General features: G+C 36.6%; 1 protein-coding gene and 2 pseudogenes across 4 annotated transcripts in view; 2 read left to right on the top strand and 1 right to left on the bottom strand.

The window, feature by feature from the left end:
• The window catches only part of SAMHD1 (SAM and HD domain containing deoxynucleoside triphosphate triphosphohydrolase 1), a 46,016-nt gene that overhangs the window by 14,996 nt on the left and 3,914 nt on the right, over nt 1-27,106 (bottom strand). For both annotated transcript variants that reach the window (XM_081034607.1, XM_081034608.1), the window contains exons 3-11: nt 23,581-23,653; nt 17,267-17,427; nt 14,742-14,857; nt 12,795-12,865; nt 6,769-6,924; nt 5,756-5,856; nt 5,476-5,584; nt 4,547-4,638; nt 3,307-3,422 (exon numbers count right to left, since the gene is read on the bottom strand). In XM_081034607.1, the coding sequence (XP_080890733.1) occupies nt 3,307-3,422; nt 4,547-4,638; nt 5,476-5,584; nt 5,756-5,856; nt 6,769-6,924; nt 12,795-12,865; nt 14,742-14,857; nt 17,267-17,427; nt 23,581-23,653 (995 nt within the window). The remainder of the gene's footprint in view (nt 1-3,306; nt 3,423-4,546; nt 4,639-5,475; nt 5,585-5,755; nt 5,857-6,768; nt 6,925-12,794; nt 12,866-14,741; nt 14,858-17,266; nt 17,428-23,580; nt 23,654-27,106) is intronic.
• Nucleotides 19,922-21,215, top strand: LOC308490720 (mediator of RNA polymerase II transcription subunit 29-like; annotated as a pseudogene). The gene is made up of 2 exons: nt 19,922-19,978; nt 20,617-21,215. The product of its transcript is annotated as a mediator of RNA polymerase II transcription subunit 29-like (transcript).
• Nucleotides 23,038-23,314, top strand: LOC308491288 (small nuclear ribonucleoprotein E-like; annotated as a pseudogene). The gene has a single exon. The product of its transcript is annotated as a small nuclear ribonucleoprotein E-like (transcript).

The following is a 27,106-nucleotide window of genomic DNA, read 5'->3' as shown; positions in this document are numbered from 1 at the left end:
CCTTTCATCTTATTTTAACAGGTACAGGTTTGGGGTGGGGGGAAACTTAGATTTTCCTTTCTGTTGGGTAAGTAGGTAGAAGAGGGATTACTGGATCATAGGATAAGTGTATGTTCATAAGAAAAGTGTATAAGAAAACATCCAATTTTTTTACAAATGGCTATACCATTTGCATTCCTGCCAGCCATGTATGAGAGTTCTATTTGTTCCACATACATGTTTTCAGAAAAGACTTATATAAAGGAAACTGCTTGTCTATTAAATTTCATGGATAAAATATCCCTCTAAAATAGCATAAACAAGATTCAACTTGGGAGTGAGAAGACTTGGTTTGAGTTTAACTTTGCCATTTATTAGGTAAGTTACTTCCCCTCATTTGGCCTTAGTTTCCTCACTTGAGGAGTTTTAAATAGATGAGCCCTAAGTTTTTAATAGAGGAGTTTTAAATACAGGAGTTAAATTGAAATTTAACATTCTATGATTCCAATTCAATTAAGGCATTTGGGGTTTAGGGGCTTTTAGGGGTAAGGCCCATCTATTGCTTAGGAATATTGAGGGATAAAAACCAAGGTAAGAAACCGGTCACCTAAGACAGTCGTCATAACATTTGCAGTGCTTAAGATGGCTACATCCAGATAAGCTAAAATGTTTATCAGAAATAGGAGTTTAGGAAGCAGAGAGAACAAATAAACTGTGGCATAGTCATATGATGGACCACAACTCAGCAATAAAAAGGAATGATCTGCTGAGGCATGCAATTTGGGTGAATCTCAAATACATAATAACGCTGAGTGAGAAGCTTTACACAAGAGTAAACACTGTACAATTCCATTTATAGAAAAGTCTAGAAAAGGCAAATAGTGGGTGCCTCCAGGGGTGAGATGGGGGCAGGAACTGACTGGGATAGGGCATTAGGGAACTTTCTAAGGAGAAGCTAATGTGCTGTGTCCTGCATTTGTCAAAACTCTAGCAAATATACACTTACAATAAAAACTGCATGTAAAATTTCTTTACATCAAAAGGAAAAATCTATAATTATTGAACTTTAATTCATCTGCATGCTGAAAGAGTTAGGGTACAGTGTATTGATATCTGCAATTTACTTTAAAATGCATCAAAATTAAGATGTATTAATAGATGGATAGAGATAAGTGATAAAGCAAGTTCAGTAAATGCTAGATTTAGGTTGTGAGTATACGGATGTTCACTGTAAAATTCTTTCAGCATTGCCGTATGTTTTCAGTGCTTCCAATAAAATGTATAAACATATACTAAAAAATTAAAAAATAAGAAGTGGAGATTTTAAAATAAAGAGAGAGTGAGTTGCCTTTTGGAAAAGCTGCAAAGGTAATGAAGGTTCACACGGTCCTATTCCTTCAAGGTCACGTAATTAAGGACAATAAGGATTATATGACAGCCGGGAATAATAAACAGGAAGGATGGGATTACCCCTGCCTCAAATGATGAAAGCTGGAAAGGCCACATGCTTATTCCCCTATAGTCTGGCCGATAAAGCACAAAACTATGACCTAATCTCTTGTTTGGGATTTTTGACATTGCTACATCTAAGTGCATGGTCAGTGGACTCATATTGAACAGGGTAAAAGCCAATTTGGGTGTTACAGCATCTCCATGGTGAGCGAGAGCTATGTATAGAGTCAGGCGCCGTAAGACCACGTGAAAATATATGACATTGTATGGTTTGTCAATTAACCCCAAAGTGTGTAAAATCCAGAACTGGATTCTTTCTGCCAAAAGACAGTCTAAATGTAATATAATGTTACAGGATAAATTGTTAGAACTGACGGTGGCTTCTGATAAAGACTGAAGATTACTTTTTAAAACACAGCACCACCTGCTTCATTATGAACCAAGTTAAAAATAAACATCCCTTGCATGCTCGATTTGTCTACAATCTCTTCTTCAATTCCTGTTAACATAACAATGGAAGACTAGTTTATCAACTGTGATGGTATTAAAACAAAACATAGAAACAATTTAGATATATATTATCCCCTGTGAGTAATTCTGTCATCAATCCAACCTAGGTTAAGAAGAAACTCACTTGCCACATTATAAACCTTAAATATATATATATTTTAATTTAAACCTTAAATAATGATGTATAGTGTTCTCAATGCACAGACATGTAATATGGGGAAATCACTATTTCCTTCTAATTTTCACTTAGTTATGATCAGAAAACGACAAAAAAGTTACAAGTGTAAGAGGGACTCTATTAATTTGTCTACATTTATATTTTTAAAGAATAATAGTTTTTATAATTAATTTTTTTCTCTATTATTTTTTTTATTACATTTATTGACGTGTATGGTAAGTCTATCAACTTCAATAATAAAAACTGGGGCTTGTATTTTATGTTTCCCCCATTTAATTTTCTGAGTAATTTGTTTTTATCATATTTTAGAGAAGTATCAATCTGTGAGGGGCTGGAAATGAAGAATGTGGCTCTTCAAAACAGTTTGCGAGAAACTGGCTTAGGTCTCATTCTGGCAGTATGCTGCAGACAGAATGTAGCAGTGATGGAACAGCAGCAGCCCCCCAAACAGGAAGCTGATGCAGAGTGCTCTTGTATCTTAGGCTGCTCAGCTTCCATTGTTTTTGCTCACTTTCAGAACCTCCAGCCTCTCCCCTGATTCTACCAGCTATGGGATTGCTATCTCACTTTATTTTTAGCTACACAGAGTCAGTTTCAAGATCTGCAACTAAGAGCTGTGGCTGGCATACACTTTTTGGTCTACTTCGTTTGCTTGACTGACAATTTCTTGGTCGACACTTTCACACATGAAAGAACCAGCTGTGACGCCTTCACCTCACTTCCTCTCCACCCCAAGCTGCAGGTTTTGTTTCTGCTTAAGTGTGAAGAAATGATCCTGGCATCATGTGTTTTGCAAACAAAAATAATGTCAAAAGGGCGAGTCAGTTTTTTTGGTATTAGTCTGGTATTAGTCTAGGTGTATTATATGTTCAATAATAGTAAGTATTAAATACTTATGTGTCATGTACTATACCAGGTGCTGTGCATCATTTAAGCCTCACAACACAACTACGTTAGGTATCATTACTCCCATTTTATAGATGAGGAAACTAAGGCTCAAAGAGGTGAAACAACTTTGTTAAGGTTATCTTTTTAGTACAAAGCAGAGCTAAAACTCAAATCCAAACGTATATAATCACTTGAGAAGCGAAATCCACTGGAATGTTTGAAAAATAACCCATCTGCAATCCAGGGACAGCTTATACTTTATCTGAGACGGACCATCTATATTACCTTTTAGTCCTTACCTGTTAGCTTAGTGAAGGCTTCCATGTCATCGATTGCTGTAGAAATGCTACACGTGTTGCCTTCAGAACCAGGAATCTTTACGTAGCGGTTTGCTTTGAGGAAAGCCTCTGAAATCCTAAAAATAATTTTATAAATATTTATGCTTATGACAAAATTGAAATATGTGCTTTAGGCCTTGTTTCAAGCTAAGAAAATCTTTCTGCTTTAGGGAAATAAAATCTTGAGACATGATGTTTTAAAACCAACTGCTTCTTTATCACACAAGTAAGTGTTTGGTGATTTGTGAGTTACCATATTTACTGTGTTCCAGGCATCAGGGCAGGGCTTTCAATATATTACCTTGTTTCATCTTCCCAAGAGTAAGACTGATAGGTGTAATCAACCTCAATTTTAAAGATGCAGAAATTAAGTAAATTTTTATTTTACCAAGTTAGGAAGAAGCAGTACCAGGCTTTGAACCTAGGTCTCAGGGACTTTCCAAATTAAAAACAAACAAAATCTCCTACCAAGGTAACAACCACACAAATAGGAGAATATATTCTAACTAGTCTGCTCATGACAAAAGATGGGAAAAGAGAGAAAAAGATCAGTTTCCTCAACACAAATGTAAACATGAACATGAAAGGCTTATAATAAAACAATTTAAACCTATTTTAGAGACATGGTATTAACTTGACTCACACCCAACTTCTGATAACTCCTCTTGGGGTCTGAGTCACTGGAGACTTGGCTATACGTTCATGCAATGGTTCTGACTGGATCATAGAGAAAAGGTAAAATTCCTGAAATTCCTATCAGTTTTACTATTTGCTACCTATTTTGATAAATAATCAAGAAGGTAAGGACAGACATTCATCTTAATCCTTAAAATGAATGTTTGTCATTAATTTCAAAATGTCAATTATCCATGTCCTATCTCTCACCTTGATCACTAGTATCTGGTACGTAAGTGACTGCTTATGCAGAGGTCCTAAGCCATTCCAGCATTGCCTGTTCATGTCTAGCATAAGCCAGCTCTTCTGCCCTTCATCTATCCCCTTTATCCATTCTCCTCTTCTTCCTTCAATTAAGTTTAGTTTATGCTAGTTTTTGTTTTATTTATTTATAATAACTGTTTTAGATTTATTCACTTAAAATTCACTTGAATTTATCTAGGAATCTCAACTTGATCCACATATGATATACTCTAGCAAAGTATCATGGACATTTTCATAGGGAAATAACTATTGAATTTCTTACATTATATCAATGAGGTTGCCAACTTTGTGTTGATAAGCTCTACGGTACAAACAGATGCGTGTATGAAACATGTCATACAGATTCCCAACCTCCTGCAGGAAAACATGAAATAAATATTAATGTAGGATCAGATAATATGTTACGCATATTAGTAGACAAGTACATAAGACAAAGAAAAGGGATGGTGGCAGCAGACAAGAAGGCAATGCCCAGAAGCTACTTCATTAAAATCCCTGAGCCCACTAGAAAACCTCAAGGCAGATTAGTAAAACTATTCATTGGTTTACAACTTTCATTCTCAGTACACCAAAACCTATTGAGTGTTTTAACTCTGTGGCAGGTTCTGTTTTAGGCATCTTAAATATATTTTTTAATCTTCCCAATAACTCTAGAAGTTAGGCATTATTATTCTAATATTTTTCATTCTCAAAAGAAAGTATCTCTGTAAGTATAATACTATACCACTCTTTAGTTACTTGACTCTCATCTAGCAGGGAATTAATGATTTCAGTATTTTAGCTATTATGAAACACTAACACAGTGGTTAAGGAGGAGACTCGAGCCAAACTTTGAGTTGAAATTCCAGTTCTGCCATTCATTAATTGTATGTCCTCTCTGTGCTTCAATTTGCTCATCTGTTAAGTGGGATAATAATAATATCTATCTCACAGGGTTGTGAGGATTGACTTAATCCATCTAAAACAATTAAAACAGTGACTAGCACGACACTCAATAAATACCTATTATAATTTTATTATTATATAATAATGCAGAAGTGAAAAGAGCCCTAAGAAACTTACAAATGTTAAGCATGAAGTAAAGAGATTGACAATTTACCAGGTACTGATTTTTCCAAATTACTGAATGGTTATTTCTAGATTTCAAAGTAGGGAATACACCTTCACTGTTGTTCCTCTGACATAGCTTACCTTGTCTCTAGTACAAATGTGCAGCCTATTATCTACTTTACAGACTCGGGCAAACTGAATAAAGCGCTTGTGATCAAAACTATTTTGGATTCCAAGATGATGGCAGTCCCTAGAAAGATTCCAAAGCAGAGAGACAAAATTTTTCAACAAGAAAACTGTACGTTAAATATCAATACTAAATTTACATATGGATTTTATTTTTGTTTGCTTAAATAAAAATTGCATATATTTAAAGTACAGAAGGATTTCAACCAAATTTTCTGAAGTGTTCAGTACGTACCTGGCAAAATAATCCCATTTGTCCACATCAATACCATTTCTTTTATTGGCCACTATCTCATAAAGGAAGCTTTTCTCTACAGGACGCCCTTTGTATGCCCACTAGAAGACAAGACAACCCACGGAAAGTTTTAGGATAGGAACCAAATCCATTTACAAGCAAAACAAAGCAATTATATTAATCAGAAAATTATAAACAGATACTTGAATGCATTTGTTATAAGTTAGAATGTATAGATAAGTTAGAATGTATAGATAACGTATAGAATGTATAAGTTAGAATGTGTAGATAAGTTAGAAGATTCTACTCTTTCCTTCTATTTAATTCGTAAATTAGTAGAAAAAAAGAAATGCTAAGGTATATATCCTGTTAATATTATAATAAACGTTTTTGTGCCATTGAAAGGATCCTAACTCTACTACACTTACCATAACCAATCAGCTTTCACGTTTCCTTGGTTTAAAAGTGTTTTAAAACATGTGATCTAATTATGAACTAGTAAGAATGTTCCGTATCTGCTAATGGTTGAATTCATACGTGAAATTATTTTTCCACTTTTTTAATAAAAAAAGATCAAAAAGGAAACAAAACAGATTTTCTTCTGAACTAATTCAACTTTTTTCTAGGTCTTCATATATCTAAATATTTTAAATATATTAATTTTAATGGATAAACAAGACACATACTTATACATATTCCAAAAAAGTTACTTTATATATATTAATTACTACATACATATTCATTAGTGCATACATATTCATTAAAAATATTTATATGTATTTTAATTTGGGGGCACCTTCTAAAGAACTCAGTTAAGAGGTAAAAAAAAATATACACACACACATATATAAGCCTTTCATTTTTTTCATTCGTTAGTAGAAATACATAACATATTTTATCATTTAGTCCCTTTAAACCAGTCAAATGCCCCTCTTCTAATACCTTGGAAGGAATCAAGAAAAGACCATATGAAAAGTATGAGTCACTACAAATTAAGTTGTACACAAACTTACCAACAAATCTTTGGTTGGTGATTCAGGTGGTCCTGTAATTAGTTCCTTGATAAAGCAAATATCTTCTTCAGGGACGAGACCATACTGTTCCATGACAGCTCTGAGTCCATTAGAATTAACCAGGTGCTCAAACATATCAATCGAGCCCTGTTCATGCTAGGAAAAGTCAGCACAATATGGTCTGTTATAGACTCTAGTCCATTAGGGATCCCTGATTATCCAAATTATTCTCGATTTCAGGTAATTCAGAGGTAAGATTCTATTACGTGTTAATTATCTGCTTTCCAACTACAGTCCTACAGATATTTCTAAAAACCTGCCAAATTTGTCTATATTTTACTAGTCTATAAACTTTTTACAAACCATATTCATCGTTATTTCATAAATATATTTAATGAGATATAATCATTTATAGCACAGAACTAAAGTACAGTACAGTGGAATATTACCAGGCCATACAGATAGAATGCCATTTGGATGGAGATCACAATAAAATCAGTTGTATTGTTTGATCAGTCTTGAAACTGAAGTTACAAATTCTGTTATCATTTCCACCTAGTGATAAAAAACAGTAACTGCAATCTTGCAAATAAAAACAAAAGTGTTCTAGAGCTCTGAAGTAAAGACCTGGGTGGGAATCTCAAACTGGCTCCCTTCGCTCATCAGTTCCTGCTCATTCATTCATAACCATTGTAAAAATGAAATGACCCCCCGGAGACATCTTCCCTATCCCGCTATTGCAGTTATTACCAAAAGAATGACTTAAGATGAAAACAAAAAAACTGAATGGTACTACAACTATTTTTTAAAAATTGCATCAATGTATTAATTATCAAGAGGAAAAATAGTAAGTTTATAATAGAGAAATTTGGCAGACATTGCCTTAATTAAGTGATCAAAGTTAATATCACCAGTAATGGCTAAATAGATTCTATGTACCTCTGATGTGATACACTGAGTAAAGGATACAACATGGCATTATGCATAGTCCATACTGTGAGGAAACATTAGACAAACAAACTCAAATTCAGAGACATTCCACAAACTAACTCACCTCTATGTACTCTTCAAAAACTAACAAGGTCATGAAAGATTTAAGTCTAAAGAATTGTTCCAGATCAACAAAGACTAAGGTGAAAAGCGCAATGCAGGTATGAATCAGGAAAAAAAAATTTTCTCCCCTTTTTCTTTCTCTCTCTCTCTCTCTTTTTTAATAAATTTTATTGGGCAGTATTTGGGGACAGTGTGTTTCTCCAGGGCCCATCAGCTCCAAGTAGTTGTCCTTCAATCTGGGTGAGGAGGGCGCAGCCCAGCTCCAAGTCTAATTGCCTTTTTTTCAATCTTTAGTTGCAGGGGGCGCAGTCCATCACCCCATGTGGGAATTGAACCAGCAACCCTGTTGTTCGGAGCTCACGCTCTAAGCAACTGAGCTATCCAGCTGCCCCCTCCCCTTTTTCTATATGAACAACTGGTGAAACTTGAAAAAGTCTGCAGATTAGATAATAGTACTGTATCAATATTAATACCCCGATTTTGATAATTGTACTGAGGTTATATAAGAGAATGTTCTTGATTTTAAGAAATACCCCCTGAGGTATTTTAGGAATGCAGAGGTATGTCTAGAACTTACTTTCAAATGGTTCAGAAAAAAATTTATATATACAGAAAAATTTAAGTTCCACAAAGATAGCATGAACAATAACAACTAAAATTATAAGCAACTTAGCAGTGAATATAACAAAAGAAGTTAACACCTTTATGAGGAAAATTGTAAAATTTATAATAGAAGAGCAAAGGAAATTAAAACCACGAGATATCACCTCACACCTGTCAAAATGGCTATTATCAAAAAGACAAGAAATAACAAGTGTTCGTGAGCATGTGGAAAAAAGGGAACCCTTGTGCAATGTTGGTGGGAATGTAAATTGATGTACCCAAACAATATGGGGTTTCCTCAAAAACTTAAATATAGAAGTACCATACGATCCAGCAATTCTACTTCTGGGTATTTATTCAAAGAAAACAAAAAAATATTAATTTGAAAAGATATATGCGCCCCTGTGTTCATTGCAGCATTGTTTACAACAGACAATATATGGAAGCAATCTAAGAACCCATTAATAGATGAATGAATAAAGAAGATATGGTCTATATACAATGAAATATTACTTGGTCATAAAAAAGAATGAAATCTTGCCATTTGTGATGATATAGAGAGACCTTGAGGGCATTATGCTAAGTGAAATAAGTCAGACAGAGAAAGACAAATACCACATGATTTCACTTACATGTGGAATCTAAAAAACAAAACAAAACCAGACTCATAGATACAACAGACTGGTGGTTGCCAGAAGGGACGAGGGTCAAGGGATGGGCAAAAGAGGTAAAGGGAATCAACAGGTATAAACTTCCAATTACAGAACAAATAATCACGGGGACATAATGTACAACATGAGTAATATAGTCAATAATATATTAACTTTGTATGGTGACAGATTGTAACCATACTTACTGTGATGATCACTTCATAATATATGTAATCATTGAATCACTACGTTGCATACCTGAAACTAATATAATGTTGTGTGTCAATCATACTTCAATTTAAAAAAGGGTAAAAAAAAAAATAAATGTGCAGCCGGTTAGCTCAGTAGGTTAGTGTGGTACTACTGACACCAAGGTTGCCGGTTCGATCCCCACATGGGCCACTTTGAGCTGCACCCTTATTAAAAAAAAAAAAAGGGGGGGTAAAATAAAAAAAGAACAAAATACCAAAGATACTCAATAAAAGAACAAGGTGTGAACAGTTGTCCTGCAAACTTTCAAGACTTACTATAAAGTAATAATAATTAAGAAAGTATGGAATAGAACAGAATCCGGAAAGGTTCATCACATATAAAATTAATAAATGTTGGGGCGGCCGGTTAGCTCAGTTGGTTAGAGCGCGGTGCTCTTAACAACAAGGTTGCTGGTTCGATCTCCCCATGGCCCACTGTGAGCTGCGCCCTCCACAACTTAGATTGACACAACTACTTGACTTGGAGCTAATGTGTCCTGGAAAAACACACTTAAAATAAAACATTTTTTAAAAATCAATAAATGTTGAGGTTGGTATTACAGATCAGTGGGGAAAGGAAGAACTATTCAATAAAAAATTATCTACAGTTCAAAAAAAGGAAATTAGACTTCTACCACACACATGCACAAAAATAAACTCCACATGACTTAATAAGGATTTAAGTATGAAAGGCAAAATATTTAAAGAAAAGACTTGGGAATGGCTAAATACATCCTATCTAGATCAATGCTGCTGGAGAAAACAACTATAAACTTTGGAAAACTCCTTCAAGGTATTGGTGGTCAAAAGCAGGCAGATGTTATAGGGAAGTCAACACTTGAAAAAGAAAGGCATTGGGCAATATTCGTTCTTCTATGGCTTTTAGCCTGAGGGCATGCCCCAAGGTAGCTAAATGGGAAAGACATTAGCCTCTTACTGGATTAAAAAATCAGAAAGTACTCATTAGAATTTAAAATTTGTCAAAGTCACCATGAGAAAAATGAATTGGCAAGTCAGAGACTGAGGAAAATATATTCACTATACATCTTATAAAAAATTTCTCAAATCAATAATAAAAAGGCGGGGCGACTGGATGGCTCAGTTGGTTAAAGCGCGAGCTCTCAACAACAAGGTTGCTGGTTCAATTCCCGTACTGGATGGTGGGCTGCGCCCCCTGCAACTAAAGACTGAAAATGGCAACTGGACTTGGAGCTGAGCTGTGCCCTTCACAACTAGATTGAAGGACAACTACTTGGAGCTGATGGTCCCTGGAGAAACACACTGACCCCCAATATTCCCCAATAAAATTAAAAATAATAATAATAATAAAAAGGCAAGCAACTGACTTTTTTAAATGGGTAAAACATTGAAAGAACTCTTCACAAAAGAAGATATATCACTGATCAATTACAAAGTACAGGAAATGGTACTCAACTTACATCAGAGAACGCAAATTGAACCACAAGATACTATTTCACTTTCATTAGAAAGGCTTATCTACAAAAACAGATGTTGGTGCAGCTGTGAAACAACAGGAACTCGCATATATTGCTGGTGGAGGGTAAAATGGTGCAACCACACTGAAAAGCTCAGGTAGTTTCGTATAAAGTTAAATATGGATCTACTTTATGACCCAGCAACTCTGCTCCTAGGTATTTACTTCGGAGAAGCGAAAACATTTTCCACAAAAAGCTTGTGCATAGCAAACTTATTCCTAATAGCCCCCAAATGAAAACAACCCAAATCCCATGAAAAGGAGAAAGGATAAACAAATTATGACTTATTCATACAGTGGAATAATACCTCAGCAACAAAAAGGGGTCAACCACTGATGCATCTAACATGAATGCATTTCAAAATAACTGAGTGAATAAAGCAAGACTAAGAGTACCTACTCTATGATTCTACTTATATCAAGTCTAAAAGCAGGCAAAACCAAGCTATGTTTATAAAAATAAGAAGTTGATGGCAAGGGGAGGAGTAGAAATTGACTGAAAAGGGGTACAAGAGAATTTTCCAGGAAAATTGGAAATGTTCTTATCCTGACTTGGGTAGTGGTTACATGGATACTCACATTTGTCAAAACTCACTGAACTATATACACTTACCATCTGTACAACTTATTGTACGTCAATCATATCTTTAAAAAAAGGGTGTGGCCAGCCCAGTGGCTCAGGTGGTTGGAGCACGGTGCTCCTTACTCAGAGGTTGCTGGTTCGATTCTCACATGGGCCAGTGAGCTGAGCCCTCTACAGCTAAGATCATGAACAACAGCTGTCTCTGGAGCTGGGCTGCCGTGAATAGCTGGAGGTTGGCGTGAGCTGCCGTGGGTTGGTGTGAGCTGCCGTGGGCTGCTGGGTGCTGCCGCCAGCTGCTGTGTGCTGCTGTGGGCTACTGTATGCCGCCATGAGCGGCTGGCAGCCAGCAGCCAGCATTAGTGGCCAGCAACCATTGTGATCTGCCGTAGGCTGCCATGGGCAACCATATGCTGCTATGAGAGGCCGGTGGCCAGTGTGAGTGGCAGGCAGCCATCGTGAGCGGCCGGCAGCCAACCGGCAACCGACTGCCTCAGCCAGGAGGGAGAGCAAGGCTCATAAAACCAGCAGAGACCAGGGAGCTGTGTCCTACACAACTAGACTGAGAAACAACGGCTTGGGGGTGGGGGGGGGTTGGTGGTGGTGGAAGGGAAGCAAGGGGGGAGGAAGGGAGAAAATAGTGGTTGACATGTAAGACACATTCAACATATATTAATATCCTTTTCTACTCCCAGGTTCCAGAAATACAGTGTGACCAAAAATGGGAGCCAATCCAAGTTTATTGAAACTAACTTTACTTCTCAAAAACTGATTCCAAAAATATGGGTCAGCCACCTGCAAATCCCTAATTATAAAATGGTTCATTTAACATATATGATGAAACTTGGTAGCTATCAGTTACTTCATTCATGGTCATACAAAATGAATCAAAACTGGAGTTGGCCTTTTTAAAAAAAAAATTATTTTACAGTACTATGATAGAGTAGAAAGAGCATTAAATTAACACTTTTAAAACCTGTTTTTTTAGTGCTGGCTCTACCATTTAACAGCTTTGTGATTTTTGGTGCATCAGTACACCTCTGAATTTCAAGTTCTTTTACACTTGTTAAAATGGAGATAATGATTCCTTCCTTACAGGCTGTGAGAATCAAAAGAAAACATATATATTGGGGTGCCAAAAAATGTATACACATGACTTGTATTCATCTTTTGTTATCGGTATATATTGAGTATTACAATTTTAACACAGTTTTTTCCTTTCTTAAAATGTGTATATACTTTTTTGGCATATATAGGTGTATATATATAAAATATATGAAAGTACCCTGAAAACTATAATGGGGAAGTATACTACAACACAGCAATGGCTGCTTAAATAGCCTTTACTTTATTGAATGGAACATTTATTGACTATTGAACATATAAATACATACCTTCCATTTCAGATCTTTGCAAGCAAGTGGAATAAATCTTCCATCAAACATATGAGAAAATGGCCCATGACCTTAAAAACAAAAGCAGCCTTAGAACCAAAAAAAATGGTTGTGAAATGGTAAAAAGTGAGTCGATCTTTTTGATGTTTTTAGTTTTAACTTGACTATCAATAGAAATCAATAATCTACAAATACATCACAAAAAGGGACAAATTCTATTTTGTAAAACAAGAGTACAGGAAGCAGAACCATATAGGAAAGGAAACTCTTATATAGGGGTCTCTGAGTCACAATAGCTTACATAAATCTGATGAAAGGACAGCTTTGTGTAACTTAAAGGAATGTTAATAAGAACTTTTGGCATTTCAGGTTGAATATCTTTATTAAAACAGCAGTTTTAAGACAATCCCCTGGGATGCAAGAATAAAATATTAGAACTTTATTACTCTCATTCCTTAAAAGCATCTATTGTTATGTAAATTTTATAACATACATGTTTATAATAAATACACATGTGTTGTGTCTATCTCAGGTTTTAACTGATGATGTGAGCAATCAAAAGTGGGGAAAAGAGTCGGGGCCGGACCAGTGGCTCAGGCGGTTGGAACTCTGGGCTCCCAATGCTGAAGGCTGCCGGTTCGATTCCCACATGGGCCAGTGGGCTCTCAACCACAAGGTTGCCAGTTCAACTCCTCGAGTCCCACAAGGGATGGTGGGCTGTGCCCCCTGCAACTAGCAATGGCAACTGGAGCTGGAGCTGAGCTGCGCCCTCCACAACTAAGACTGAAAGGACAACAACTTGAAGCTGAACGGCACCCTCCACAACTAAGATTGAAAGAACAACAACTTGACTTGGAAAAAATCCTGGAAGTACACACTGTTCCCCAATAAAGTCCTGTTCCCGTTTCCCAATAAAAATCTTAAAAAAGAAAAAGCGGAAATCAGAAGTTTATCTTATTTGTAAGTGATTTTAATCATTCTACAACATTTAATAATATGAAATTTTGTTGAGGCACAACTTTGGAATTTATCAGAATTTCTGCAGAAATTTTACTTGGCTGGAGAGGAGCCCATCTGAACGAGCCGTGGGGCTTTTTGCATGTTGCAATCTGTACATAAAGGTTAAATCTGTACATAAAGGCGCAATCTGTATGTACAGGCTCATTACCGTAGTGTTCAGATTCCCAGGGACTGGCAAAGGTTTCCCAATGATTCCCTCTCAAAATACCAAGAATCTGTTAAATTTATCATCTACTGAAATCTTCAAGGGGACATGCTGAAGAGTGCTCTACCACTTTAAGTAACAGGCTATTGAAACACAGCAGCCTCCCCTTGACTGCCCAGAGGGCACACACAAACTCTCAGGGTCCTCTATAAGTAGACTGAACTACATAGATGGGGGGAAGTTCCTGTGATAAGACAGTCCAGTCTCTTTTCTCTTTCTTTGTCAAAGGAAAAGGGTGATATTCTTCTACTTTGATTTCAGTGGCCCAAGAACTCATATGGGTCAGGGAAGAAAAGGAGCTCTCTAAATCTATTCTTAATCTGCTAGGGCAGATTATATAATTTAGGTGTAAGAATGGATCTGACAAAGTAATGGAAGGAAAAAATAAACAGCAATTTGATTGAACAAGAAGGATAAGAGAAAAATCAAATTCACATCATCCTAAACAGAGCAGTCAGAAAACCTCACTATCAGGAAGTCCTTTCACATACCTTGTAGCAACGATGTTTAACATGGGAAATTCACTGAAAGGCTCAAAAAAAAGCAACACCTTGGTCTTATGAATCATTCTAAAAAGACCCAATGGCACATTTATGTTAATGTTAACTAAAGAATTAAAACACAACCTTCATATTTCTCTTGGTTAGCTGAATTTTTTAATTTCAAAGAGAGGTAACATGTTATGATTTTTCATAAGAGCTTTGGCTCTTTGTACAGCTTACCGAGGTCATGACACAGCCCAGCAATCTGAACACAGAGACTATCTCGTTCACTTATCAGCAGCTCTGGTTGTTTTTCACTCAGTGCACGAACTAGACATCCTGCTAGATAACCTACGCTGCAGAGCAAAAAAAAAGAGTCACTTTTGTTTTCAAGATGAGTGATACTTCCGGTCCTCAGGAACGTCAATGCTTCTCAAAGGTTGTAATAGATCTCTAGGGCAATTTAACAGAATGGTCTGTTTTCAGAACCAGGCAGGAACACACAAACAGAATCCCCAAAGCAGGGCCTCTTGGCTCAGCATCACTTATCATTAGGAAAAGGCAAAATCAAAACCACTATGGTCCCACCTCACACCCGTTAAGATGGCTAGTATCCAAACAAAACAAAACAAAACCCCAAATTATAACTAATAAATGTTGGCCAGGATGTGGAGAAATTGGAGCCCTTATACACTGTTAATGGGAATGTATAATGGTGTGGTTACTGGAAAACTGTATCAAAAACAAAATTATCATATTATCCAGCAATTCCAATTTTGGGTATATACCCCAAACAATTGAAAGCAGGATCTCGAAGAGATATTTGCACACTAATGCTCATAGTGATAGGGTAGGTAGATAGATAGATAGCAATGACCAGAAGGAGAAATTTAGCCCCAGTTAGAAAGCCCCTCGCTGCAGCTACTTGGGTCAGGACCCGGCAGCTGCCCAGCAGGACTCTAGGCTTACAGATCCCTCTAAATCAAAGAGATATGTTAAGTCAGAGAAGGGGGAAACCCATGCTGTTTGTCAGGACCATCAAAACATTATTAGCCCAACAGGATTCCAGGTTTTCACACACCACTAAGAGATGTTTTTTCATCCCCCCCAAATCAAGGGGATGTAGTTACACATGCCCCTAAGTCAAAGGGATATGTTTACTCATGCCCCTAATCAAAGCAATGCATTGCTAAATGCCAGAGGACTAGGCACCTCAGGGGAAGAAAGAGTGATAAGAGACAGGAGATGGGGGGGCGATTCTACCCATAGAAATAAGAGCCTTAATTCAGTATAAGGCGGGGCTGCTTCCCTGTTTTGGGTCAGCCCGCTCCACGTCTGGGAGTGTACTCTCTTTTATTAATAAACTTCTGCTGTTCGTGCTGCATAAATTTCTGTCTCTTGATTGAATTCATTCCTTCAAGAAGACGAAGAACGAGGTTTTCAACATCATTTCCCGGTAACAATAGTAGCACTATTTACCCAGTGTCTACGGACAAATAAAGGGATAAACAAAATGTGATAGATACATTCAATGGAATATTATTCAGCCTTAAAAAAAAAAGGAAATTCTGACACAAGTTCCAACATGGGTGAACCTTGAAGAAAATATGAAGTGAAATAAGCCAGTCACTAAAAGACAAATACTGTAGGATATCATTTATGTGAGTTACCTAGAATAGTCCAATTCATAGAAGCAGAAAGTAGAATGGTGGTTACCAGGGGCTGGGGAGAGGCGGGGAATAGGGAATTGTTATTTTGATGGGTATAGCATTTCAATTTTGCAAGATGAAAAAGTTCTGGAGTTTGGTTGCACAATAAAGTGGCTATATTTAACGCTATTGAACTGTGTAATTAAAAATGGTTAAGATGATAAACGTTATATTGTGTATTTTACCACAATTTAAAAAATTAAGCAGGATTGCTGGCTTTGTATTGTTTACAACATAGATAGAAGATAAAATGCCTAACAAATGTTAAATGCACTTTTAGCACTTCCCTGAAAGTAATTTCTAAATAAATATAGTTATCTTTTTCTTCTCTAAACTCTGGGCTCCATGAGGATAAAGGCAATTTCTACCTTGTTGGTTTGGTAGAGCCTAGTAAGTTTTCAGGGAACATTTGTTGATGAATGAATGTACATTCGAATGGATACGTGTGTTCTGGATAATTAAAAATGCTTCAAAACAAACAAACAAACAAAAACAAAGTAATACACTGTGAGTACTTCATGAGGATCTAGAAAACTGTCCAGATCTTCCCTGCCCATGTCCTCCTGGCTCTACATTTTATAATGAAAAAACACACCAAAGTCTCATCTTAGTCGTACATAATAGAAGTGCCACCCTCTCTAAGCTTGTGGATGCTTTTCTTATTTACACATTTTCTGGTTTCCAAGGGCGATTTGAAGAACAACACGACTAAATAAGGACTACAGGAAATTAAATAATCAAGCTTACAAAGTTAATTACACCAGTAACCAACCCTGTTAGCTTTTAAATAATATTTAAACACAAATATTTCATCCAAATGACCTGGCAACAGACATTTTCATTCTCTTTCCAGGAAGGCTCTGAAGTGGTCTATAAGAATACATAAAATAAGTAAAACACAGCAAGGGAAATTAGAGCCTCAACTTTTTTAATCAACAAAATAAGGATATTGTTACCATTTTGTAAAACTATTCTCTAAAAGATGAGACAATCATTTCACGAGACAAGAAAAGGTACTCAGTAATTGTAAGTTCCCTACTCCAATTCCCATCTTACCCTAGACTGTGCTCAAATCGATTGTGTGAAGCTCCTGGAAAAACATAGTAAGTGCCTCCCAACTGTTTAATGTAGCGAAGCCGCTGAAACTGAGGTGTGTCGATGATTCGGATGAGGAGAGGATGGAGTTCAATGTGGCCATGGATTGGATCATTAATTACCTGGAAAATTACGTTTAAATTAATATGCATAATAATACATAACTCCATCTAAAACTTTTGTGCAGTGAGAATACCACAAAGGGAAATGACAAGATATTAATATCATTATCTTGTTTAGGTATCACTACCAGACAGATGGAGTACATTGGATCTGGGTATATTTCACGTCTTCCTAATGGATTCTAATAACAGAAAAATAAAGATTTCAATCTTTTTATTATGTATATGATTTAATTAGCCTTCAACAAGTTAGTCTCGTATTCAAGTTAAACATATTCCTTTAACACAGTCATTCAGATCATATAAATCATATTACGACCAGCATTGTGTCTAATTTTTTTTCTAAATGTTTCTATATAATACCCATCACTAGAATCCTTAGAAAGGAAGGGAAGGAAAGAGGAGGAGGGAGGGAGGAAGAAAGGAAAAAAGAAAGAAGGAAAGAACTTTCCTTGCCATATAGATAAAAATCATAAGAAGGAAGATAAAATTCTATAATACCATCATTCAGAAATGCTTACTTATAAAGATAACTTTCACAATTATTCATTACTCTCTAAGTTTAAACAGGGGCCTTAAATATGGGTGAAAGATTTAATACCCGTTTTTTTTAAAATAAAGACAACATCTTTCTTAACTGTCCACAACTGCATTTTAAAGAGAAAGCTACAGAATAAAAAAGCCTGATAAATAATTTAACCCAGGAGTATTGCACATTCTCCCCATGTCTGTGTGTGTTTTCTTGGGTACTCTAGTTTCTTCCTACATCCCAGAAATGCACACATGAACTGGCGTGTCTACATTGCTCCAATCTGAGTGAATGTGGATGTGTGTATGAGTGAGCCCTGCAATGGGACGGTATCCTGTCCAGGGTTGCTTCTCACATTCCCCTGAGCTGCCCAGACAGGCTCCAGCCTCCTGTAACACTGAACTGGAATAAGCGGATTAGAAAATCATTCTCCTGTTTGTACTAATCTTTCTTAAATGTATGTATAGCTCATATTTATTTCAATATTTATTATTATATACGTGTTCTGAGTCCTTATTTAGATGTTTGGTAATGTTTTTGGGACTAGAAATATGCCATAGGAACTTAAACCTTGTTTCTATCAATTAGCCTTTGGTAAAATTGGTTTCTTATGTCATTCTACTTAAAGTTGCAGTTTCCAAGGAATTACTGAAAACATCAAATGAGGACTTACTGTACTGGTCTATTTCTTCCCCTTTATACAAGATCAATGTAACAATCACAAACAAATGAGAATCTATTTTATTGTTAAACATCACCAAAGAAAAATTCTACAGTCTACTTTTAATCCATTTAAAGGCCTAAAAGTCTTCACTGTCAATTTCTCAGGTGTAATAACTGGGGTTTTTTTGTGGTGGGGTAATAACTGTTTTTAAAACATTTATTTCACCCTAAGTTTGCTACAAAATAAATTTAAACAACTTTATGAAAAAATAAGAACTTAAAAATTATTTTCAACTTAATATCATAATACATACACACTCTTTTCATGTCAAAAATACATGAGGGGACGGCCTGGTGGCTCAGGTGGTTAGAGCTCCATGCTCCTAACTCTGAAGGCTGCTGGTTCGATTCCCATATGGACCAGTGGGCTCTCAACCACAAAGCTGCCGGTTCAACTCCTCGAGTCCCACAAGGGATGGTGGGCTCTGCTCCCTGCAACTAAGATTGAACACGGCACCTTGAGCTGAGCTGCCGCTGAGCTGCCAGATGGCTCAGTTGGTTGGAGTGCGTCCTCTCAACCACAAGGTTGCCGGTTCAACACCCGCAAGGGATGGTGGGCTGCGCCCCCTGCAACTAGAAACAGCAACTGGACCTGGAGCTGAGCTGCACCCTCCACAACTAAGACTGAAAGGACAACAACTTGAAGCTGAATGGCACCCTCCACAACTAAGATTGAAAGGACAACTTGACTTTTAAAAAAGGCCTGGAAGTACATACTGTTCCCCAATAAAGTCCTGTTCCCCTCCCCTCCCCGAAAAATACATCATGAACCCTTTCTCATGTTTTTACAAATCTTAATAATTATCAGTTTACTAGTTCCATTTCATTGATGAACCAACATTTTAAAACCATTCCCCTAATGTTGGGCAAAAAATTGTTGGGAATTCTAGTTACATTATTTCATATTCCCTTCCTAACTCTTAATATGTATATGTGATATTCAGGTGTTTTGAGTTTGTTTACAATCTGCTATTTTTGTTCTCCCAATATTACTTAATATAAACTGCTCCTTTGTTTTGTCACATGGTCCACTTACTTGTTCCTTTTAAAGGCGATTTGATATTCAATTGTGTTACTAATCAAGCAAGATGAAACATTCCTATTGTCTATTAAGTGTCTTCTGTATATGCCAAGCACAGGGATTAAGGAGTAAGGCATCATTTCTGCCCTCCTGGAAAGATAATAGAATCTATGTCCAGAGTGGTGGGGAAAGAGAATGGGGGAAAAGAAACAAAAGAAGGAATGGTCAGTTCTACCCAGAAGAAAGGGAAGAGGAAGACATCAGAAAAAGATTCAGAGGTAGTAATTCTACAATTTAACACGTATTAGGTAAGAGAAAGTACATAAAACAGGCATTGCACTCTCTTAAGATTCATTAATATGTTTGACAAAGTAGTGTCTGTTATATCAAACACTGTATTTCCTCCTCACCGTTATACAATTCCTGGCTTCTGAAGCCAGATGAACTCAATTTAGCATGAAGAAAACTGAGTCAAGAAAAAAGGTTGTGACTTTCAGTTAGGCAATGGTTTCTTAGGTACCAAAAGCTCAAGAGGCAAAAGGAAAAAATAGATAAACTGGACTACATCCAAATTTAAAACTTTTGTCTCCAAAGAACACCACCAATAAAGTAAAAAAGACAATCCAGAGAATGGGAGAAAATGTCAGCATATCATATATCTGATAAGGGGTTTGTATCCAGAATACACGTATATAAAGAACCTTACAATTTAAATTAGATTGTGGTTGATGACTGAACAACAACCTTGTGGAATTTTTAAAAACAGTGATGTGGATATTTGAAATGAGTGAATTTTAAGGTGTGTGAATTATATCTCGCTAAAGCTGTTATGCTGTTGTTGTTGTTGTTTAAAGACTTAACATGTGGATATCAAATTAGGGTATGGGACGCACTTCTGGCGCGCTAAGTGAGGAAGACAGCTGCGTCCCGGCAGCGGGCTTCAGTGGCTTCCTCGGCTGCTGGTAGGTGGGGCCCAGGTTCGCCTGGGCCTGGGCCTGAGGACCTAGCCGCAGCCGCAACCACCAACACAACTGGTGGGGCCTGCCCTGAGCGGGCTTTTGCAGCAACAGCAACCAGACTTCCACCCTGTGCAGCGCTGTAAGATGCTCATCCCGCAGTTGAGGCAGAGTCTTCAGACTGCTGAAAGTTGCAGCCTAGAACCTGATTCAGAACACGAACACTGACAATGGACAAAAGAGCAGTGTCAGAGCCCTACAGCGCTTTGACAAGTGTATGGAGGAGTTCTACGCATTCTGTGACAGGCTGCAGCTCTGCCTGTGCTTGGCACACGAATGCCCGTCACAGAGTTGCGATAGTGCCAAGCAGTCTCTGATGCTGGTGCTTACAGCCACCTAGCTAGGTGCAGTGCAGCCTGAAAGCCTGCCCTACCCACAGTACCTGGTGGTCACCAAAGCCCAAACAGCTCGTGCCGAGGACACTGACACTGCTCTGCTGGACTGTACCAACGAGATCATCGGCAAGACTCTTGTACCACCTACGGAGCCCTGGGGGTGACCTGTATGCTGGCAAGGCTGGGAATGGGGCAGGCTGTTGGGGAGCGGGACAGGGAAGGAATGAAGAGTGGCCTCAAAACAAAACAACTACAACAATAAAATTAGGGGAGGAATCAATCCTTTGTTCAACTGTACTGGTGGTGAAACTAAACTAAGATCATATAAGGTATCAATGTCATTACTATACAGTGACTCACTGATTCAAGTACTTGGTAGATTTAAAATTTGTTTTCAACAACTATAATGTATAATTTATAAATGAGGTGAAGCAGTTTGTTTTTGATAAACAATAGGAAAAAAAATGAAGAAAAGTGGGCAAATGAAACCACTGCCTGCCTTGAATACTACTTCAAAAATATTAGTGTTGCCAATTAGAACTGTGAAACTGTGATTTCTGAGATCCTCTGAGATGATCTCACCAACTCATCTCTGCCATACCTGAAGAAAACACGCTATGCTGCTGCTACTGAGGAAGGAGAAAACAGAATACAGGATAGCAACTTCCTTCCAACTGCAAGACAAAACACTTCGATACTGTCCCTGATAGGTGATGACTCTATTTCTTCTTCATGAAAAGAATGAATATTTTAATAGTAGGTAACTTTTTCAGAAAGGGATGGGATCTGATTATTCTTCAAATAAAAGAAATTTGCTGTAAGAATCACGACTTTGTCTATAAAAATGAATTATTGTAGGACCAAACCAAACACATTCATTAAACATTTTCAAACATTATTTTCAATGGAAAATAAGCAGGCTAACATGCAAAAGTAAAACTGAAATATATATTCTCATCGGGATCTGAGATAACTCAAATACTGTACATTAAATACATAAAACACCTCTGATGAAACATGCAAATGATGGTCATGCAAAAGGGTGCAAAAGGGGAATGAGATACCCTACACCTTCTTCCAGGTCTGAAACTAAGCATTCTTCACCTATAGACAGATGTCAAAAGGCTAAACAATAAGGTACATTTCCTGTTCCCAAACAATTAAGAAACCTTTCTTTAATTATGGTAGTAGAATCACCCTGAAGAGATCGTGAAAAAAATGCACATTCCTGGGTCTCTAAATTCCCAGAATCAGAATTTCTGGAATGGGGACTGGGCTTGTTAAAATGATCCTTGGGATATTGAGTCTGAAAAACAGGGCTTTTGATGTCTGGAAGCGGTTAGGGGATGAGAAATAAACAATTATTGATAGATTAAACTTAAAGAATATATCCACACTTTGGACTAATATTTGACAAAAAAGTTTACCAAAACTGACAAGAAAATTTAGTACGACTTTAAAAGCTATTCTATGACTGAGGGTAGTAACTAGGGCTATTTGTGTTGATATAAAAAAATTCTCAAAAATATAATGTTAATGAAAGTTTAGAAAGTTACTTACTGTGAGATGCAACTTATATAAAAAGTTTTAAAAACATGTAAAACAATACATTGTTTCTGGCTATACACAAATATGTAGTAGAAGCACAAAACATTCATGAAAATTATTAAACACCAAATTCAGGATGGCAATTACTTTTGAAGAAGAAAAGATGGAAATGGAATCCTGGAGGGGTACAAAGGAAGTCTTCCATTATTTCTAACATTTTGTTCTAAAAACAACAGATCTAAAGCAATTTTGGAAAAATGTTAAGATGTTGCAAGCTGGGTTCTAGCCTACTGCTTTTCTGTATGCTTAAGATATTTTAGTTTTTCTTCGATTTAAATATTCTGTGTTTATTTTAGAAAATACAGAAAGTTTAGAAAAGTCAAAATCCATTATTCACAATCCTATTACTAAGAAGCAGATTTCCGGTCAACTTCTACCATGGTGTACCGTGGCCAGGGCCAAAAAGTGCAGAAGGTGAAGGTGCAGCCCATCAACCTGATCTTCAGATACTTGCAAAATAGATCTCGGATTCAGGTGTGGCATATGAGCAAGTGAATATGTGGATAGAGGGCTGTATCATTGGTTTTGATGAATATATGAACCTCGTATTAATGATGCAGAAGAGATTCATTCTAAAACAAAGTCAAGAAAACAGCTGGGTTGGATCATGCTAAAAGGAGATAATATTACTCTGCTTCAAAGTGTCTCCAACTAGAAATGACTAACGAAGTGAGAAATTGTTGAGAAGGCAATACAGTTTGTGTTTTTTAGGTCTCCTTTGTTAGGAGCATAGTTTTTAAACGTTTATTCACATTGCTCCGAATACTCTTATGTTATTACCAGATGACAATAAATGCTGAAGAATTGTTTTTATTAAAAAAAAAAAAGATTTCCTTCCATTCTTTTTAAAATGAATTCTAGATAATTGACTTATACCACTTTATTAAAAAAAACATGATAATAAACTTAGATTCTTCTCACCTTCACTCCACGAACACGAGTTTGACTCAATTGTTGGACAGAATTAAGCAGCTTCTTTCTCTCCCACAAGGAACTAAAATTATAACAGGATAAGCAAATCTATCGTTATTTTCTTCATAATAATTGCTAGAATATATAATAGTATATAATCAACTCTAGATTATCTACACTAATAGAAAGAGAAGTCAGATGAAAAGGAACAATAACTTAAATTTACTCCTCCTGGAAACTTATTCCTTCCTTTGCTTCTAAGACATGAAACTCTCCCTGTAGGCTTCTGCCCTTCATCTTCTTTCTCTCTTGGTAAACGCAGACTTCAACCTCTCCTACCTCTCTACTGAATGCTCAATTTATACTTCAGACTTAGTTAAAACCTAACTGCCGTCAACATATATACTCACAATCCTGAATTTACATGGCTTATTTAAATGAAAACTCAAGATAGCATTCTTTGAAATAGAGCATAATGGTAATGAAAAAGGACTTTTTGAATCAAACAAAACTGGCTCACATATGCACATGGAGTCTATAAGTGACCTTGGAAAAGTCATTTAACCTTGTTTGGTATGCTGATGTTCTCATCTGTAGCTTAGGGGTAACACCATCTACCTCACAGGGCTGGGGAGGGATTCAACAGTGTGCTCGGCGCTGGGGTTACCGTACTCAGTTCTTGCCCTCAAGAAGTATAAGAGAATTTTAACTATGATTACAGGTAATATAGAAATTAGTACTGATCATAAATTCAATATTTACCTATCAGCAGTGTTTTAACTACAAGAATCTAGGAGTTTACTAGTATAACCAAGTGGTGAATATGTAAACAAAGTTATCTAAACTGACCAGAGATGTTACATATGGGAAGAATACATTTGTTTAACAAACTGAGTCTTTGTCATACCAAAATAACTTTCAGAGAGAAGTAACGACTGTTTAGTGCAATTAAATCAAATGCAAATGTCTAGGATACAATGAAAGTCTTGGAAATGCAGGACAATATAAAACTCCTTGGCAGGGGTAGTCAGTCACATCATCAATCCATGAATGGACTATTTTATTGATTACAGGGATAGGCTGCAAAAGTCCAAGTCTGGCTTATGAGCACCAGGTCTGACTTATGCATGAATCAAATATATACGAAGGTTTTAGCTTTATTCATACCCATCTTCCTTTGTTAGTTATCCCTCAGAAGAGTCCAGTTTTGAGAAAGAATAGGAATTACACAGCTCAAAATCCTGTAATTCATCATCCTGTTTCATTCACACTTACTAATTGGCTGAGGGTCAACAGAAGCAGCAGTCAAGGCATTTGCCTTACTGATCCACCAGCTAATCAGACTGAAAAATACATCTTTTGCTAAAAGTCCTAGACACACTTGAGTCAGAAGCACAACAATTGGCTTCTATGTTGTACCCTGAGACCTATGATGACTACAAAATCTAAGAATGATTTTCCTGGGATGTATAGAAGCATTATTACAGCTTGATAAAATCATTAAAGCAGCATACCTGTGTTTTACTTTCCCCTGTCCTCCTCATCAGTTTGATATAAGAAGCACAGGTAAAAGGCCAGGTTTGGAGGACTTATAAATGAGCTATAACTGACTCAAGTTTAGTCGCATAGTCAAGCATAATCAGGAGTCACAGCATAAAATAATACCAAACCTAAACCAGCCTCTCTCACTGCCCAGTATTTTCCTGAACTGATACTCAGTATTCATCAATTAATTAAAAGACCAAATGAAACTATTAAATTGATTAAAGTATTAACGGATTAAAATGATTTCTTTATGACTCACCACCTAAAACCTAGAGGTGTTTTTTTTCTCTTTTGTTTTGGCAAAGGCTATGGCAAAATAAATACCTTAAACAAAGATTTACAGTAGTCATGGGCCAGGATAGTTAGACTCTAATAAGATTTAATTTCTGTATTTCATCATTTCTGAAATCGAATGTTTCTTATACCTGATGTTATACCCGACAATGTTCTGAAATCGAATGTTTCTTATACCTGATGTGCACGTTTAATGTGACAATGCTTCTTATTTCCTAGAAAAACCTTTTAAATCAACAGTTGATAAAGTTGAAGAAATGTAAGTCTAAACTGGGTCTAGGACAAGAGCTTGCATAAAGGTAATTTATTACAGGATATGAATCCTGGGAATAGGAGTGGGATACTACGCAACGTGAAATAAGAAACGAGGAAAGACAAAGTACAAGGGTACATTAGTAAGTTGGTTGCACTGGTACCACTGCAAACAACTTCAGCTGATCTCACTGGGATCTGCAAAGGTATTATCTGTCCAGCAGAACTTCATCATGATGGAAATGAAATGTTCTGTACCGGTTCTGTCCAATGCAGTAGCCAGGAGCCGTAAGGGGCTATTGAGCACTTGAAATATGGCTAACGTAACGGAAGAATTGACGTTTTAATTTAGTTTAATTTTAAATGAACTTAAACATGTAGTTAGTGGCTGCTGTATAGGAAAACAGCGCTGAGGAGTCCTGCAGAATCTATCTCAGAGTTATGAGGCGGTCACAAAAGGTGTACCATATAGTGTTCCTTTTGGAATTTTGTCTATTTTGTTCACTCATGTGTCCCAAGTTCCTGGAAGAGTGCCTAACACAGAATGAGACCTCTATAAATATTTTTTGAATAAATCAATAATATTTGGGTCCACAAAGTACATGGTTCCCTTTAAAAGACTCTATTAGAACAAATTCCATTCAATTAAAATAGTAAGCAACTATTGTACACACAAAAATTGGTAGTAAGGGCGACTGTGAAGGGGCTGAAATGTGATTATCAAAGAGGCAAGATGAAGTCCCTGAACATTCTGATCCAAAGGACATTTATTAAAAGTCAGTCAAAAGTGATCTTGTTTTCACAATCTACTTTCATTATCAATTACTAACCAACAGTACATGAATTCAGTATAATCCTTTGTTTTGATTCTTTGGTTACTGTTACCACAAACATGCAACTAAGTGGAATTCCAGGAGAAAAGACCATATTTCACCACTGCTGCCAATTCTCTAAAAGAAACAGTCTTCATCTTAAGGAATATTTAAATATTGCATCATCCTCTGAGATCTTTAAGTGGACTCACACTAATCCAGACCCTAGAACCTCCAACCATACCTAAGGGTCTCTACCAATATAATTTATTAAGGGCTTATCATGTGCTAATCATTTGATGTACATTGTCTCATTATTATTATCCATTTCACAGGTACAGAAACCAAGGGTTAAACAACTTGTCTCAAATCATACAACTAAAAAGTGTCAAAATAATTTGAAGAATGTCTTTAAATCCAACAGCTGGGATACATTCCAGTCTTGATAGCTTTAGACCTAGAAATATGTTCAAGAGAGGGTGGGAGCCTTGATTTTTCTTGCCAACATTTTTCCCCCTATCAGTTTCTTATATATTTTCTGGCATGTATAATTCAATTATTCTGAACTTGAGAGTAAAAAGTTAGTCACTACCAACTTCATGAAGGCTTGTCAGCAAAATTTTTAAAAATAG

Source organism: Rhinolophus hipposideros, assembly GCF_964194185.1.
Source record: "Rhinolophus hipposideros genome assembly, chromosome: 22".
Taxonomy (NCBI): Eukaryota; Metazoa; Chordata; class Mammalia; order Chiroptera; family Rhinolophidae; genus Rhinolophus; species Rhinolophus hipposideros.
This window is presented reverse-complemented; position numbering and strand designations above follow the sequence as displayed.